The following is a 19,021-nucleotide window of genomic DNA, read 5'->3' on the forward strand; positions in this document are numbered from 1 at the left end:
TTATTTGATCTGCCGTTGTACTAATAAATTAAGAATTGCATTATTGATTTTTTATTTTGTATCAGAATTAATAAATAATAGGGAATTTAGCCTTATAAATTTATTTATGTCACACTCAAAATTTAATTTTTATAAGTTAAGCACCCTACTTATAGGAAAAAAGTGTCGTCTATCTTTTCATATATCTTTTCAAACGTAAGGAAATATGTTTAATTTGTAAATATTGAAATTTGAGTATGACACAAGTAAATACATGCCATCCATGTTGATTTCCCCAACTAATATTGTGAGTGGGATGTGTGGGTGGGAAGGGCAAGTCATCTAGCAGCTGGTATGCTATTTTTTTCTCCTTCCAGTTCGATCGATCTCAGTAGTTTTTAAGATAACGAGCTCCTGCGTCTCACTTACGTCATTTCTTCTTGAGAAATTATGTCTATATCATAATTTCCCTCTTCAGTTGATCTTAGCCTAGATTTTTTTGTTCTGGAGTCTAAAATTGTTAAGGTTTGCTTCCCTCAAAAAATAAAATAATAAGTAAAAAGTAAAAAAAAAATTGAAGTTTTAGGTTTGCAGTATATTACGTTTATCAGAAGGTATTTGCTGCGATCTCTGAGGTGAATCCGATTTAGTGCTGGATTGCCCTGAAATGTGAGGGATTTGCTCGTGAAAGTTGTATATTTTGTGGAACATGATCTGGAAGTTTGGTTTAGGTCGTTAAAGGACAGCTGATGCGATGTCTTCTCTCAGCAGAGAACTGGTTTTTTTGATCTTGCAGTTTCTGGATGAGGAGAAGTTCAAAGAGACAGTTCATAAGTAAGGTTTTTTTTTGTTTTTTTTTTTGGTTGAAAAGTTTTGTTATTTGATACAGGCTAGTGGTTTTCAGGGTTTTCGAGTTCTTATTCCCTCTTTTTTTGTTTTTTTTTGTTTTTGGGTTATAGGCTGGAACAGGAATCTGGTTTCTTCTTCAACATGAAACATTTTGAGGATGAGGTTCATAATGGGAACTGGGATGATGTGGAGCGTTATCTCTCTGGTTTCACAAAGGTTGATGATAATCGGTATTCCATGAAAATATTCTTTGAAATAAGAAAGCAGAAGTATCTGGAGGCGTTGGATAAGTATGCAATGTTTTTAAAAATTTAATATTTGATTTTGATAAGATCTTCTATTTTATTGTGTAATGATATCTTGATTTCAAGGAATGATTTTGATGAATACTCTTTTTGTAGGCATGATCGTTCAAAGGCTGTTGACATACTTGTGAAGGATTTGAAAGTCTTTGCCTCCTTCAACGAGGAGCTTTTCAAGGAAATTACACAGCTTTTGACATTGGAAAATTTCAGGTTTTCTTAATCATTATTTTTGCACTTCTATATATTCATGATTATTCTGCTAATTATGAACTTTTAGGGAAAATGAACAACTTTCAAAATATGGGGATACAAAATCTGCAAGGACTATCATGCTAGTTGAGCTTAAGAAATTAATTGAAGCAAATCCACTATTTCGAGACAAGTTGCAGTTTCCAAACCTCAAAAGTTCAAGGTTGCGCACCCTCATTAATCAAAGGTATGTTTTCATGTATTGTCATTATGAAGAACAACTCTGTTTGGCATCACTTTTTGTTATTTTTTAAAAATATTTTTTTTCTTAGTGTTCTGTAATTTTTTTTTTGTTTTTAAAATAAACTTAAGTTGCTTTAAAAATATTTATCTTATGAATCACATCGGCCAGAACAATCCCATGTCAGCTGTTATTGCTCCCCTGGTTCTTCTCTATCGGTCACCGATGCTCTCCCATTTTTGTTTTACTACAATACTTTGCCGCTCTATTGCTTTGTCACCGCCTTGCAAACCACTGGCATTTTCATTGCCCACACATTGCCACTATCCTCACTCCGCATAAGCCCTTTCCCTCAATATCTTTTTTATATCATCTTGCCTCCACCTCCTCACCTTATCGCCAACATTGCCACACCCATTGTAGTCGCCTGTGACTGTCTTGCGCTTCGTTCATTGCTATTACATTCATATAAATCGATTTATATGATATTTAATCAGAAAAGGTAGACGATATTTAAGATGCTAAATATGTTTATATTTCATATCCACATAAAAAACAAAACAAAATAATAATAATAAAAAAAGATAATAGCATTTGATCTCAAATTTCTCCTAAGCTTTTAGGAATATGGTTCATATTGTTAAGAAATTTGATGGTGCAGAAGCAGATGAACAAACTAGGAGGTGATAAGATTGTTACAATCTTTCTAATGAAAATATTATTTTGTTGTCAATTTAATAAATTATCCTTAATAAATAAAAGTAGGCTTGTGAAGAAGTTGCTTACATTTTAATTGTTATCATAATATGGTTGCCAATGCTTTTCTGATATTTAAACCATGATGTAAGTATTTTAAAGTCCAAATTATAGAAATTTCTTGTTTAATTAAGAATAAGTTTAAAATTGTGATGGATTTAGACATAAAAGCATCAGTAAAACAATGTCAAATTTCAACTATTCGTACAAAATAAAAAATATTAAGAGGGCTGTGCCAAAATGTTCAATTGAAAAGTAGGGGTGATTGTATTTTAACATCACGAGGTTTTCAAATTATGTGTATAACTCATGTACTTCGAAGTTTTCCTAGAACCCATTACATTATAAATCAAAATGTTTTAACATTAACTTTTCTATTAAAATCAAAAGGCGTGCTTGTTTACTTAAGTATTTATTATTGAGCCCATCAACAACTCTACACGTTGTAGTGGATCAGCCTAAGTGAGGAAGGAGACAAACCAGTAATTTGGGTTAAGATTTTGAGTTTTGACAACTTCAAAGCTAACTAATGACTTTGATATAACGAGCAATTTGCCTCACATATGATATTCTCTTGATGGCCTTTTGGCCATACTTATGCCTTGAAAACTCATGCATTTGTTAATCGACTATCTATTTTAAACTTCCAACATTAAGACAATTTTCTTAATAATAATAGGAATTTGAAGCAAGCTAAGCGTTGGGGAGAAGGGGTCAATTTAGAGATGTATTGGGGAAGGGGAAACAATGTAGAAGATGTGAAGTTTATGGAAATTGGAAGGGTAAAATGGCAGGTTGGCTGCTTTCCGGGAGGGAGTTGACGGTCAATGGCTTGTATGAAAGCGTGTGGATGTTGGGTAGGGTCCATCACCTGTTCTCTTCAAGATATAGATTCATCACTTGAAGAAACATAGGCTATAGCTCTCCAATTCAGATAAAACAGGAAAAAATTTTCCCAAGAACATGAAACAAAAGCAAATGTCCCCATCGGGTTCTAAAATAATCTACTTGTTCTAAAACATAAATTAAACCGTAATTAGAAATCAAAATATAGTGAATAGAGACTCTTTAAGACCCGTCAACATTAGGAAGGCAAGAAAATTTCTATGCCAGGACTCATGGGATGGGAGTTTTGTCTCCCACGTCCGATTTTGCAATGTGGAAGATTGCGAGACTCGCACTTTCATCACTTTCCTCGACTAAGAGTTTTGTCTTCAGAAACATCCAGATTCTCCTATTACGACAAGTTAGCAGCGTTGAATATAACAAGATTGTTGCAATCTCTATAAATCAACCTTATATATGTGTTCATTAATTTTCTTAACAATCCTGAATGGAATGTTAGATGTAGGTTTGAGCTTTCCAAATGTGCCTTTAGGAAATCACTCTTTCTTCAATTTAATTCATATGCAAGTCACTTTTGTTGAAGACCATAATTTTCTTGGATTTGTTAACATTCTTATGATACTTCATGTTATTTTAGCAATATTTTTTTCACATGCGCAGACTCCAACCCCTGCATTTATGGTAATCTTAGAAGTTAACAATATTTCCAGTGACAAACAAAATTAGAGAGAGTCATCTTAGATGGTTTGGTCACATTAAAGATCAACCATCTGATGATCTGATTAAGCGAATAGATGTTTTAGATTCGACTTATGTTAAAAAAGGAAGAGGTAGACCTAGAAAGACTTGGCTTATTGTATACTTAATTTATTAGAACTAAATGAAAATATGACATTAAATAGGACGCAATGGAGAAAAAGGATTCATGTAGCTGACCCCACGTAGTGGGATTAAAACTTTGTTGTTATTGTTGTTGTTGTTAGAAGTTAACAGTATCAACACTAACTCTAAAGGTGTGAGAGAATTCCGACTGTAGACAATCTCAAAAGAACTGTGACCTATGAACTGACTAATAGACTGGTTATAAACAAACTCAACGTGAGAAAGCATCAAATCTCATTATCTGATGTTCTTTTTAACAAAGCTCCTGAGAATATTTCCCAAATTACGATTTACAACTTCTGTATGTCCATCTATTTGAGGGTGAGCTGCGGAATTGAAGTAAAGTTTTGTGGCACGCTCACTCCATAATTTTTCAGAAATGACTCAAAAACTTCACGTCCGTATTTAAAGTGATGTTTCTAGGCATATAGGTGAACTACTCCAAAGTACATGTTATCAATGTGCGAGGCATATATCATCCTGTGATAGGGTATAAAGTGTTGTCATCTTGGTAAAAGGGTCCAACACCACTATAGTTGAATTCTTGTTTCAGTGTGACCTAGGAAAAATCACAATGAATATCATGCTTGCATCCATCCAAGGTGATTTCAGAATTAGGAGGGGAGTATATAGACCAATATTCAACTCTTGGATCTTAGCTAAGTGACAAGCTCTACACTGTCTAACATCTCTCCACATCTCGTGCTAAGCTAAGCGAATATAAATTTTCAGTCGTTAAAGAAAGAGCATTGACTTGGTTAAAATGTTCTGCCATCCTCCTATTCTGACATTTCTATAAAATGCACTCCTTTTGTGAAATGCAAGAAACGTACAGTCTGTTCTAAAAGACCTTATATTTACCGAATTTTTTATACTGCTCATACATTCTGTCCTGCCTACTAATGAGTTAAATCTCTTGAAAATTCTTGCCACCAACATACAAATCCTTAAGTACTTCAAACTACATAGTACTGATCAGTAAGTGTTGACGGCTCAGTATATATGATACTTTGTTTAGACTTCCTACCTCGTGCTTGAGCTAAAAATGGAACGAAGAGGGGAATTCAATCAACGAACGTGTCTACGCTTAAGCTTTTCATGATTGTTCAGAAATTTCAAGGTCTCATAATGAGTACACAGAATAAACTTATTCCCAAGCAAATAATGGCCAGTGATTGAAGAACCTTTTTATAACATAGAACTCATTATCATAAGAAGAATATTTTTTTCTAGACTTAAAAAATAAATAGGGCTACTTTACATAACTCTAATTTTTAAGTTGGAGGCATCATTCTCCATCTCAAACACCTGATTAAAAGCTGGAAGTGCTAGGATCGTGGCCTGAGTAACTTGTTTCTTCAAAGTTTCAAAGGTAATTTGTGTGTTACCCATCTATTTGTCTTATGAAGCTCTATCATAGGTGCAGCGATGAGTTAAAATTCCTAATAAATATTTCATAAAAAGATGTCAATTCATGAAATTGACTTATCTGAGTGAACAATTGTGGCTTGGGTCAGTCCACAATAGACGCGACCTTTATTGGGTCCAACTTAGTGCCAACAATGGAGGCAATGTATCCGAGGAAGTATGTTTGTGGTGTTAAAAAATGGAACTTCTTTGAATGGCCATACAACTACTATGTTCGAAATATTCCAAATGCTTGTCTGAAGTGCTACAAGTATTCTTCCTCCGAATGATTGTATAGTAATATGTCGTCAAAGTGCACAATCACATACTTCATAACGAAAGCTCAGAAGACCTGATTCATTATCCACATAAACCCTGTGTATAGGACAACCCAATGGATATGACTGTCCCTCATACAATCCATCTCATTTTTGAAAATTATCTTCTACTCATCTCTTGGTCTCATCCTGATTTGGCGATCGGTCGATCTTGGAGAAGATAGTGTAATTGATCTAGGAAATCATTCAATCTTGAAATGTAAAACTGGTACTTGATAATAATCTTGTTCACAACCTTGTTAATAATACACGTGTCACGATTCATTTGTTTAGAAAAATCAATGCTGGTACGACAAATGGTTTTGTACGCTCATGAACTGATCCCTGGGCCTTCAAATCATCAACCTACTTCATACTTTATTGGTCGAGAAAAGTGAAATGGTCTCCTGACTTTTTGTAGGGAGCTAATTTAGTCTTAATGTTTATAAAAGTGTCAATCTATTCCCCAATTTCTTTTAATGAGGGCTAAATTAATACACTTTTGGGACTATTTAAACTCCATATGAAAAGTGTGCAAGGAAAAATTTGACACATTTATAAATTGTGAGACTAAAATGACCTATTAAATAGTCGGGGGAGTAGTTTAACACTCCTCTTTATTGGTTGCATCTGGTAGGCTAATCGGTTGGAGAGCATTAAGATTGGGATGAGGACTATAACATATTGGATCTCTCATAGGAATGACACTCCAAGTGACAGATTGTTAGTCAAAATATCATACGAGTCCTTCAATAGAGGTCGCATTGCCTGGGGTATCAACCCTTCTATCTCATCGAGCTTTAACATCACTACTGTTAGTCCCACAGGAGCCTCTCTCATGGCATATTGAAATGTAGCACAATGCAATATAGGTTTTGTATTTATCTGAGTATTTATCGTTGTTAATTCATTCAATGACAGATGTAAAATACACTTTCTATCCTTGATAACAATTATGTAACTTTATGGTCATCATGATGTATACTTTTATCATATCGCCACAGTTGGCCTAAAAGAATATGACACGTATCCATATACTCATACATCACAACCTCCATGTATTTATGCTCTTATCATACTGCCACATATGTAAAATCCATGTATACTCTTATCTACACTGGTCTCATTCCTCTTTCTCAGCTAAGGGAATATTTGTCCACTATTTGTCTAGATTCTTTGTTCTCACAACTGTCGTTGTTTATAATAAGGTTGCACACCTTCCCTTCACAGTGTAATGGGTATGGAAGACATGGTCTAAAGCTACCATTTGATCTCTCTTGTGCTCGATCTGAAGAATTCATTGAACTAAAAGCATCTCATCATCATCCGCGGGTAACTAGTACTCCTATCCAATCACTTCCTCGAGTCTTCATTATATGCTTTCGTTATGTACTGCTTATTGAAATCACTCGTTTGATTGGGCACTTGGATGTAATGCACTCATATCCATGATGCTTAAAGTACTTTCTGGCTAGAAATGCCTTAAGTGGTGCTTTACCGATCAATCATTTTTTTCTTTTATGTATGCTTCTTCTCACGGAAGACAGGTCTTGGCCCTTTATTCAACTTGCTTTTGCTGTATAAACTAATGGTTGAACCCTATTTGAAGGGCGGTGTGGACATGATATTACCATGTTGTCTCACTTTCAGGGAATATCTGTGACATCCAAAATAGCTATAGTATCATTATGTTGTCAATGGACAATCTTAGTCATCTAAGTTATCAGACTATGGTGTTTTTTTAGTGCTCCATTTGCTCATATTTTAACAAAAAGTTGCTCAAACTCAATGGTGCATTACTCTACTGACAAATCTTTTTGCTGCAAATGTTACAACAACAACAACAACAACAACAAAGCCTTTATCCCACTACTTGGGGTCGGCTACATGAATCTTTTTTTATCTATTGTGTCCTATTTAGTGTCATATTTTCATTTAGTTCTAATAAATTAAGATCATTTTTTGTACAATACGCCCAAGTCTTCCTAGGTCTACCTCGGCCTTTCTTAACTTAAGTCGAATCTAAAACATCTACTCTCCTAATCGGATCATCAGATCATCGACATTTAATGTGACCAAACCATCTAAGACGACTCTTTCTAATTTTGTCCGTCACTGGAGCTACAACAACCCTATCACAGATATATTCATTTCGCATTTTTTCTCTAAGTGTAAAGCCACTCATCCACCTAATCATTCTCATCTCGGCAACATTTAACTTAGTATTATGCTTCTCTTTTAAAGACTAACATTCAACACCATAGAGCATTGTAGGTTTCACCACCATCTCATAAAATTTTCCTTTCTGTCTAAACGGTACTTTTCTATCACACAAAAGGCCCGAAGGATTCCTCCACTTCAACCAACCAACTTGAATTCTACTATTTCCCATCTATATGACCACCGCTTTGAACAAAAGACCCATGATATCTAAATCGTTCACACATTTTAATAATTTGATCACCCAAAGTTACACTTCTGTAACTAGAGCTACAACTACTAAAATTACATTCCATGTATTCAGTTTTAGTTCTACTCAAATGAAGGTCTTTAGACTCCAATTTTGATCTCCATGATTCAAGTTTTTTTTGGACTTTTTTTCTCGTCTTATCCACGAGAAGAATATCATCAGCAAGGAGCATACACCAAGGTACATCCTCCTATAAATGTCTAGTAAGACCATTTATAACTAAGCAAAAAGATATGGGCTTAAAGCCAATCCTTGATGTAATCCAACAGAAATAGGAAAATATTTAGTCAATCCTCCTTCAGTTGGAACACAAGTAACGGAACACAAGTAACAACACAACTCTAGTATACACATTCTTAATGACTTGAATATTTCAACACCTTTTTGAAGAACTCTTCAAAGGATATCTCTTGGAACCTTATTGTAAACTTTTTCTATATCAATAAAAATCAAATGTAGATCCTCATTATCTCTGAATTTCTCCATTAAACCTCTCAATAAATGTATAGCTTCCATGGTAGACCCGCCCGGTGCCCGGCATAAATCCAAATTTTGGTGCAAATGTTAGAGTTTAAAAAATACATCATGTGTGCAATGTGGTGGAAGCTTCTTGCACTGCATCTCATTTTTCGTCTTGGATCATTCCTTACTCTTTCTTCTTCCTTGGAGCTGACATTGGCGCTTTATATTCTCTCACTACAAGGAAACACTCTTCATTAGCTTAATGACAACTATTTTTACCGTTATGTCAGGTGGAATATTCTTGTACTTAAAAAATTATTCCACTTTTCAGAGCCACTAAATGAACTCATTCGCTAGTTCAACATTCACTCCAAATCACCCTCTTTCCTCCTATACTTAATTTTAAATCCACATGACATTATTTCTTCATCACTTTATGCTTTTTAGTAAAACGTGTTCTCATCATCTTCTCAATCTGAGTGGCCATTATTGTTGTTATGGGTGATTTACTCATATTGTGTCCTTTCAAAATCAGATAGCTTCTATTGTAATTGGAGGATTTTCCACTAAATTTCTGATGTGTCATATCATGATGGCTCAAAGGTGAGTCCATAAGCACAGGTGGACCTACTACCAGAGCTCAATCCAAGAGAGTTACTACAACACCAAGAGGTCTAATTACAAGAAAAGCCAAAATGAATGCATGAAGAATTGTGTCACTTTTACGTGTATGTATTATGTGAAGTCTGTTGAGTTATATTATGCTGTATTTATGCATATAATTTTATATTTAATTGATTTGGTTTATGTGTGCTTTGTAGTACCTTTACATGAACTTGAGTGCACTTAAGTGTAGAGTGAACTGAGGGCCGACCGCATGATTATAGCGTAGTTATGGTTGGCCTAATGTGAAGGGGGTGGTATTTATATGTGAATTAGGTAGTTTCTAAGTAGTTCCAAGCATTTTTCCCTCTCTTTTTGTGTGTTTGAATATAATTAGTTGTTGTAGAGTTTATTTAAAGCATGATAGAATGAAAAAAGTGACTTTTTGGTGTGAAATCTTCTAAAACTTGAGTAGAGAACTCAAATTAGGGAGTGGCTTGGTGGCTTCTTCCAAAAGTGTGGTTTGGTGAGCATGCTCTCTCACTGAACTTAGCTTAGTTTAGTTATGTATTTTACTTCCTCAGTATAAATTTTTCTGTGATTTCTCTTTGGTTGACTGTTTATGTGTTTGTAAGGCATATTATCATTTTAATTAACTCTAAAAGGATTGGCCAGGATTAGTCCTAACCCAACCTAGTTATGATTTTGGCTAAATTTGATTGATCTAACTCCATTTATAAATTTTAAAAAATTCCAGAATTGATACACATTCTTTGTAAATTAATTCTTATAAATATTTTACCTCTTAAAGTATGTTTTTTATTTAGTATCAAAACCCAAAAGCAAAAAACTTAGTATTTTTTTGTTCTGTTTTTTGTTTCTGCCAAATTAGTTTGAAATTCTTTAAACAAAAAAAAAAAAATTCCTTAAATCATAAAAATTTTCAAAAAGAAACATTGATAAGTCTAGTATCATTTACAAGTAGAATTTCGAAAATCTCCCATGCATTTTAAATTATGGAGAAAAATTCCCAAACTTAGTCAGTTCCGTCTAGAACTGACCTAGTTGTCATATTGACTCTAATTTCCCCTTAAACCTTCCAAATATACTCAAACTCTCCCGATATAATGACATAGCAAGCCGAGTCATTATATTTTTTTATTTTTAAGTAATTTCGTTATTGATTTTAACTACTTCCATTGGTCAAAAAGGTTTACATTTTCTTTTAAATGTAAACCTACGGTGCAGTCGCTACATAACAATTTACTTATAATGCTTAGGGTTTACATTTTCTTTTGAAAAGTTAATTATTATTTTTTGCTAAATTTTTTATTGGCTATTGTAATAATATTGTATTTTTTCTAAATCACTTGCATTAGAATATCATTAGTCAAGATATTATGTTTCTACAACTAGAATATGATTTTTCTATTTTATTATTTAATTTGATCATCTAGAAATGAATGTGAATGATTTGCATAGTTATACTTATTTACTACATATGCATGTTATAAAAGAGAGATATTGGATGATATTTAGAATGTAAATGAAATAATTTATAATATACTTGTATGTGCATTGTCACAACCTGAGCCGTTACTTAGAATTAACTGAGGCGGGAACAACGGTCAAACAATATCAACATTTCATTTTTTTCTTTCCACAAAATACTTTAGAAACTTCCAATATATAAGAGAGAAACTAATCAACAAAGTGCAATAAAATCCAAAACAACAAATTATAATATCCTAAGATAACATTTCAAGCCAGTGCTAAACATTGTATCAATATCTGAAAGAAATAATAAAGTGAAACAATCATTATAACAAATATACCTAGCACTATACCTAGCACTAGTGGTCTTTCTCTGGTAAACAAAATCTCTACTATCAGATATATCAACTTAAATCTCTTCTTCTCCTGAAAGAAAATATTAACTTCGATTGTCAGTATAATTTAGTGACTAATTATAATCTAATGTGCATTAAAATTTTTATGTTATGCTACGCATAAGTGATAAAAAAAAAGTAGTTTATTTCATTAAAATTTTAAATTTATCCATTCCCATTTCACTTTAAAAGTTTACTAATTTAACCTCTTTAATAATCATCACAAGATTGCTGTTATACCTGAGGTTATCCTCAAAAATGCACTTGAAACCACCCTAAAAAATGTCCGAAAACACCTTCAAAATTATACCTAAAGGTATCCTCAAATTGTATCTAAATGTACACCTTTATCATTTTCTTTAACTTGCACGGGTACATTGCATTCCTTGTCAGTATCATCTGGGGGTAATCCTGCACGACTTAAATATTTACTTATCATTTCATATCTTTTAAATTATCCCCTTTTAATGACATTAAATATTCATTTTTTCTTTTACCATTTATTTCCTTTAATTTTCAAGATACAGCATGCATAAAATAATTATTTAAAGCATTAAAGAAATTCTTCATTTAATACACTTTAAATTTAATATATATAAGAAAATAATTACTCAGTAAAATTTGTGTTGGTTGGTTGGTTGAAGTGGAAGAATTCATCGTGCCTATTGTGTGTTAGATAAGTACTGCTTAGATTGAAAGGAAAATTCTATAAAATGGTGGTGAGAACTACAATGCTCTATGGTGCAGAATGTTGGCCTTTAAAAGAGAAGCATAAAACAAAGTTAAGTGTTATCGAGATGAGAATGCTTAGGTGGATGAATGGCTTGACACCTAGAGACAAAATACAAAATGAATATATTCGTGATAGAGTTGGTGTAACTCCAGTGGTGGATAAAATTAAAGAGAGTTGTCTTAGATGGTATGGTCACATTAAACGTCGACCATCTGATGATCCGGTTAGGAGAGTAGATGTTTTAGATTTGACTTTGTTAATAAAGACAGAGGTAGTCCTAGAATAACTTGATATTGTATAAAAAATAATCTTAATTTATTAGAATTAAATGAAAATATGACACTAAATAAGAAGCAATGGTGAAAAATGATTCATGTAGTCGACCCACTTAGTGGGATAAAGACTTGTTGTTATTGTTGTAAGAAAATAATTACTCACCTTTGCTATTAAATTACTTATGAAAATGTTCAACATTTCACTTCACTGCCTAGCACCTAAACAGATTAAATGGGTATATAATTGAAAGAATTACATCCTAAAGAAAGTCTTATTTATATATAAAAAAATTATTAAAATGCTAACCACTTTTAACTTTAAGATTCTTTGTCTTCCTTGAATCCCAAAGATTTATTGGCTTTCTTCCTCACTCTCTAACAGTAATAATAGTTAATAACATTATTTTATTTGATTATATTATTAATTTCTATAACAACAAAAGACTTAATTTTTACCTTATAGTTTTTGTGTTTGATCTCCTCTCTTGCTTGCTTCACAAACTTCTCCTCAATACATGTAGATCAAGCTAAATATTAACTGAGTCTGCTATCACTCTACTGACACCATCTGTAATATACTTTCTCAGTGAAGAAATATGCAAAACATTATGCACTCCTTGTCCTGCATATGTGTTGGTAAAGCCAATATGTAAGCCACCTTCTTGATCTTGTCCACAATCTTAAATGGACCGACATATCTGGGGCTTAATTTTCTTGCCTTCCCAAATTGTTGCACACCTTTCAATGGACTAACATTGATGAAAGCAAACTCTCCAACTTCAAACTCAGTAGTACTTTGTTTGACATCATAATATTTTCTCTGTTTATCCTGCACTGCCCTCAGCCTATCTTTGATCAGTCTAATCTTCTCAATAGCATCATCAACCAAATCAGCCTCAATGCTTTTTCTTTCAACTGTTTCAGCTCAACATAGAAGTGGCATGCGCTTCCTTCCATACAAGGCTTCATATGGAGCCATCCCAATGCTAGCCTGATAACTGCTTATTATAAGCAAAGTCTACTAAAGGTTTATGTGATTTCCAACCTCCACCAAAGTTAAGAACACGTAACCTTAGTAAATTATCCAAGGTTTGAATAGTCCTCTTTGACTGATCATCTCTTGAGGGTGAAATGTTGTAGTGAAAGTCAATTGAGTGCCTAAAGCTTCTTGAACCTTCTTCCAAAATTTAGAAGTAAACCTGTCATCTTTGTCAGAGAAAATTGACTTCGTCAGTCCATGCAATCTTACAATTTGATCTATATATAATTTGACTAGCTTCTCAACTGGATTTGTCTGTCTAATAGGCAAGAAATTAGTAAATTTACTCAGTCTATCCACAATTACTCATATATCATCATGACCCTGACATGATCTCGACAAACCAATAATAAAATCCATTGCAATCTCCACCTATTTCCATTCTGTAATTTGTAAAGGCTGCATCCGACCTCCGGGATATTGATGCCCCGCCTTCACCAGCTAATATGAAGGATACCTAGCCACAAATTTTGCCAAACTCCTTTTCAACCCTGGCCATCAAAACTCTTCTTTGAGATCCTGATACATTTTATTGATCCCTGTGTGAATCGTATAGCCAAATAAATGTGCTTCTAGAATTTCATTCCTCAGCTCATCAACATCTGGAACATAAACCTTGCTTTTAAATCTCATACTCTAAACTGTCAGCCTTAATCTGCTCCAGAATTTTCTGCATACTGCTATCTCTGGCTAAATAATCTTCATTTATGCCCTTTAAAGTTGGTTGTACCGTCAACTGATATAGTTGAATTATGCTGTTATCACCATAAACAACTATGAATAATTTCAATCTCTCTAGATTTTTATTTAACTGCTCCTGCTGAGTAAATAAATAGTTCAAATTACTTTCAGCTTTTCTACTCAGTGCATCTGCCACCACATCAACCTTTCCTGGATAATACTGAATATTTAAATCATAATCATTAATAAATTCTAGCCATTCCTTCTGCCTCTAGTTAAACTCTTTTGGAGATGCATCTTTGTTTTATTTATGACATGAAATGAATCCTATGATGCTTAAAGTGTACTAGTTGAAATTTTTAAGAGTAGTACATACCTGTGGTAATGCCAGGGGAGTCCTTAGCTTCATGCTGTGAAAATGAATATAGTCTGAGCTGAACATTCTGCTGAGTATGACTACATTTGGCATTGACCCTGAAAATTCAGCTGCCCTAGGTCTACCATAGCTCCTCTGAGGTTGTGCAACATTGCTTTTGGATTCTACTGGAGCTCTCTAACCCAATTCAGGGTAATTCTTCTCCATATGTCCTGGCTAGTGACAACAAACGCATTTAATCGATCCAGACATACATTCATCCTTGTGAGACCATCTACATTTATCACATTTCTTCACTGTAAACTGGGTGTCAACGCTACTGGATATAACCTTCTTAGCACTTATACCAACCGACTGAAATGATTGCCTCTGAGAGCTTCGAGGAAACCTTGTTCCTTCTGAATTTCTTCTTTTCTGAATATCCCTCCTTGATTTCAAATGGAATCAATGAGTGTCTAATCACATTCGTGAGCCCAGATAAAAATTGATGACATTTCTCCTCTACATTAGGAATCAATTGGGGTGCATACCAAGAGAGCATGGTGAATTAAGCTTCATACTACATAATCGAGCGTTCACCCTATGCTAACCTGATAAACTTGTCCTGCATCTATCTTCTGGCAAGCAGTGGTATGAACCAGTCTCTAAAGGCGCTCACGAATTTGCCCCATTGAATCATGTGATTGGTTCTACCACCAAATTTTTCATGCAACTGTCCACGCCACCATCTTCTCCCTTTAATGCAAATGTGGCTAGTGTAACCATCCTCTCTGAAGGACAAGACAATCCATCAAGGATCTTCTCCACTATTAGTAGCCAGTTTTCAACATATATCAAACCTCCAGAAAGAGATGTGGTCTCATATCCATAAATAATTTCAGGTACTTATCTATTTGACCTCTTCGACCGGAATTGACCCGAGTTTGAGAGTTCTTAATCAATTGCGTTATTGCAGTCATCATCTCAGTAAATGTATTAGTATTCACAATAATCTGTGGGGGTGCATCAACATCTACAATATCATCTCTAGCTTCCTCCCCCTAATTTTTCATATTTTTAAAATAACATTAGAAACAATTTAATTTTTCATTAATACCACTTATAAATTAATTTAATCATTCTAATGGCTCTTTTAGATCATATTCTAACATAAATGCTCCGATACCACTTTTGTCACAACTCGGCTTGGTTTTTAGAATTAACTAAGACAGGAAAACTGCACTTTTTGTTCCACAAAATATTTCAAAAACTTCATAGATATATATATACATATATAAGATCTACTAATCCATAAAGTACTATAAAATCTAAAGCATCCAGAAATAATAACATTTAAAGATTATATCTCAAGCAAATACTAAACAATATATCAATATATGAAAGAAACAGTAAATAGAAATTGTCATGATAACAAATATACCTAACAATAGAGATCTTTCTCTGGTAAACAAATTCTCGCCTATCAGACATATCAACTTAAATCTTTTCTTCTCCTAAAAAAAACTTTTCTTCTCCTAAAAAAAATCTCAACTTCAACTGTTAGTATAACTTAGTGAGTAATTATAATCTAATATGTATTAATTTTTTATGCTATGTTATGCATGAATAATCAAAAGAAAATTCAGTTTATTGCATTAAAACTTTAAATTTATCCATTCCCATTTTATTTTAAGTATTTATAAATTTAACCTTTTTAATAGTTATCACAAAATTGCCGTCATACCTGAAGGTATTCTAATAAATGTGTCGAAAGACACCCTAAAAAATGTGTCCGTAGACTCTTAAAATTGTACCCAAAGGTATTCTTAAATTGTATCCGAATGTACACCTATCGTAGAGTCCTACCATTTTTCTTAACATGCACGAGTACATTGCATTCTCTGCCAGTACAATCTGAGAGTAATACTGTATGACTTAAAGATTTGCTTATCATTTCATTTTAATTACCTCTTTTTAAAGATACTAAATATTCATTTTCCCTTTTCTATTTATTTCCTTTAATTCTTAAGATATAACAACATAAAATAATTGTATAAAGCATTAAAGAAATTCTTTATTTAATAAACTTTAAATTTAATATATATAAGAAAATAATTACTCACCTTTGCTATTAGAAGACTTTTGAAAAAGTTCAACCCTTCACTTCACTTCCTAGCACCTAAATCAATTAAATGGGTGTATAATTAAAAGAATTACATCCTAAAGAGAATCTTTTTTGAACATAGAAGAACTATTAAAATCCTAACCTCTTTTAACTTTAGGATTCTTTGTCTTTCTCAAATCCCAAAGATTTATTGACTTTCTTCCTCACTATTTAATAGTAATAAAATTTAATAACATTATTTTAAGTAATTATATTATTAATTTCAATAACAACAAAAGACTTAACTTTTACCTTATAGGTTTTGAGCTTGATCTCCTCCCTTTTTTGCTTGCTTCATAAACTACTCCTTCGAAGTTGAAATCTCTAATTATTTGAGTTATGATTTCCAAAGACTTTTTATTAATGTAATTTAATAAACATACTCTCACACTTCGGGTGTCTGACAATCTTTATTTTCCTTTTCACATGAAATTCGTGTCACTTCTCCCTGAAATTCAGAATTTAGATAACTCCGATTATGATTCAAATAACTTTCTATTAACACTTATTTTATTAAAATCATAATCACATACTCACATATAAAATACTATATTAATAAACTTAATTTACCTTCTTAAAGTGTTCAATTTGCCCCTCGCTCAAGCTCCATGGTAGGGAGCTTTCCTTCTTCTCCCTCGCGTGGCTTGAAAGCCTTAATTGCACACACAGGCTTGTCGGTCGTTTTTTTTTTAAAACTTCGTGATTTTAAAAAAAGTGAATGATTTTATGATTTTGAAAATAATTTAAATATAAATATAATCTTTTTGATTTTTTAAATGTAACATTTTAATTTTAAAATAGGTGAGACCAAATGGGTCTCACATTTTAAATAGTTTAGATAATTGAATACAATACTACAAATAATACACTTATCCCGAAGAATAAATATATCACTTGTAATAGGGATTCAATCACCTAGACTAAAGAATTTGTGACATCCGTTTTGGTCTGCGAAATATTTTATAAAAAGGCCAACAAGTTCCCCTATCTAATATAAAAATTAGATAGGGTTTATTTTATCTGGGTTCCTGGTTCCCTATAGAGGCAAGCCCCTATAGTTAATTACATCTTAAATGATCAAAATCACTTAAAAAAACTCTCGATTAAGATCAGGTGGTGTTGCTTTCAAGATTTCAAAGTTTAGGTTTTCACAGTTGGATATAGGAAAATCAAATGGGAAAGATTCAAAATAGGAACAATTATTTAAGGAATCCAAAGGGAAGAAAAGTAGGGGATATCACAGATCCAGGAGAAACCCCGGAGATGTCCCAACTATCCTAATGTTTGGCTTTATGTCTTTGAAGTGATATAATTTGATATTTCAATCCTGCAAATTATTTAGGACTTAGGACTTATGTTTGCACAATATCGGACTGTGCAAATAGCCTAAAAAAAATAGAAAGATTTACACCGTACCGCTCGGTAACCTCAGAATCCTAAAGCGTTAGAACTTATAATTGTACAACAGAGTTGTACAAAAAGCCTAAGGAGTGATCGTATATGTTGTTATTTAAACTAAAGAAAATGATTGGTGATGTGAATGTGTTTTGCGGCTGCAGATTCATTTTGAAGTTATCCCTTGCCGTGCTGCCAACGATGTCTGCTCCGAGCCTCTCGTAGTAGCACCTCCTGGTTTAGTTTTAGTTTTAAACTTGCTTCTAACCACTAGGTTATCCTAAACTAAGGCATAGTGTATCAAAATAACTAAGCATGCTGTGTGAAAGAAAATTAATAATGCACTGTATAGTAAAGAGAAAAGACAATATAACATGCTGAAAGAAGAACATAACGTGCTAGGGAAGCAGTATAACAGGCTATGAAAACAATATAACATGCTTTTAAAATAAAATGCTGTAATGTAAATTAAACCTGCACACCTGAGAGGTTCATTGCTCCTTTAAATTTAGCTATTATATGCTGTGTAAAAGAGGGAAGTATGACCTGAAAAAGACTTAACAGAAACAGGTAAATTGCAGGGAAAAGATAAACAAATAAAATGAAATACCATACCACATATAAAAGACCGATAATAGGAAATTTATATGTGATATTGGAATCTCCCCAATTGCTAGGAGGATTTGAGTGTAAGACAAACTCAAATCCTGGAGCATTGAGTTTCAGTTTTGGTCAAGTTAAGGTAAGAATTTTATTATTTAATTTAATTAAATCAGTCATGAGTCACAACCTAGTGCACCCTCGTGCCTAGTGTCCTGCTTATCTCCTAAACTGAGGTTAGATGTTTAGATTTCTTAGGGTCATTTGAAGATTAGGACGATAAACTATTTCTTAAGTTGTGCTTCTAAAATCTAGGGTGTCTGCACTTTAGGTTAAACTTGAAGTGTCCTAAGGTGTCTAATCTCAATTAAGTGTCTTTCCATTAACCCTCAAACATCTACAGATCCAACTTAACTCGCTACCAGACTCCTAAAACCTAGGGGTAAACTCGTAGTTTTGGCAAAGAGTTGTGAGTTGTGCTTCAACCCTAGTTAAAGGAATTGGATTTTAAATTGATTCAAAGCTTAAGGGATCTAAGTGTAAGTTCACTAATCTCTCAATCGTTATCTAAATTCTTATTTCTT

General features: G+C 33.2%; 1 protein-coding gene across 2 annotated transcripts in view; it reads left to right on the forward strand.

Moving 5' to 3' along the window:
- Positions 1-258: 258 nt before the first annotated feature.
- LOC110036882 (protein TPR3-like) overlaps positions 259-19,021 on the forward strand; it is a 61,316-nt gene continuing 42,553 nt past the window's right edge. The window contains exons 1-5 of one of the 2 annotated variants that reach the window (XM_020741434.1): positions 259-331; positions 711-813; positions 939-1,118; positions 1,230-1,343; positions 1,411-1,569. In XM_020741434.1, coding sequence (XP_020597093.1) covers positions 734-813; positions 939-1,118; positions 1,230-1,343; positions 1,411-1,569 — 533 coding nt within the window. In that variant the 5' untranslated portion in view covers positions 259-331; positions 711-733. Of the gene's footprint in view, positions 332-359; positions 814-938; positions 1,119-1,229; positions 1,344-1,410; positions 1,570-19,021 lie in introns of those variants that run through there. The other variant, XM_020741435.1, reaches the window with a different exon arrangement.

The sequence above is a fragment of the Phalaenopsis equestris genome, unplaced genomic scaffold (assembly GCF_001263595.1).
Source record: "Phalaenopsis equestris unplaced genomic scaffold, ASM126359v1 Scaffold212195, whole genome shotgun sequence".
NCBI classification, from domain to species: domain Eukaryota; kingdom Viridiplantae; phylum Streptophyta; class Magnoliopsida; order Asparagales; family Orchidaceae; genus Phalaenopsis; species Phalaenopsis equestris.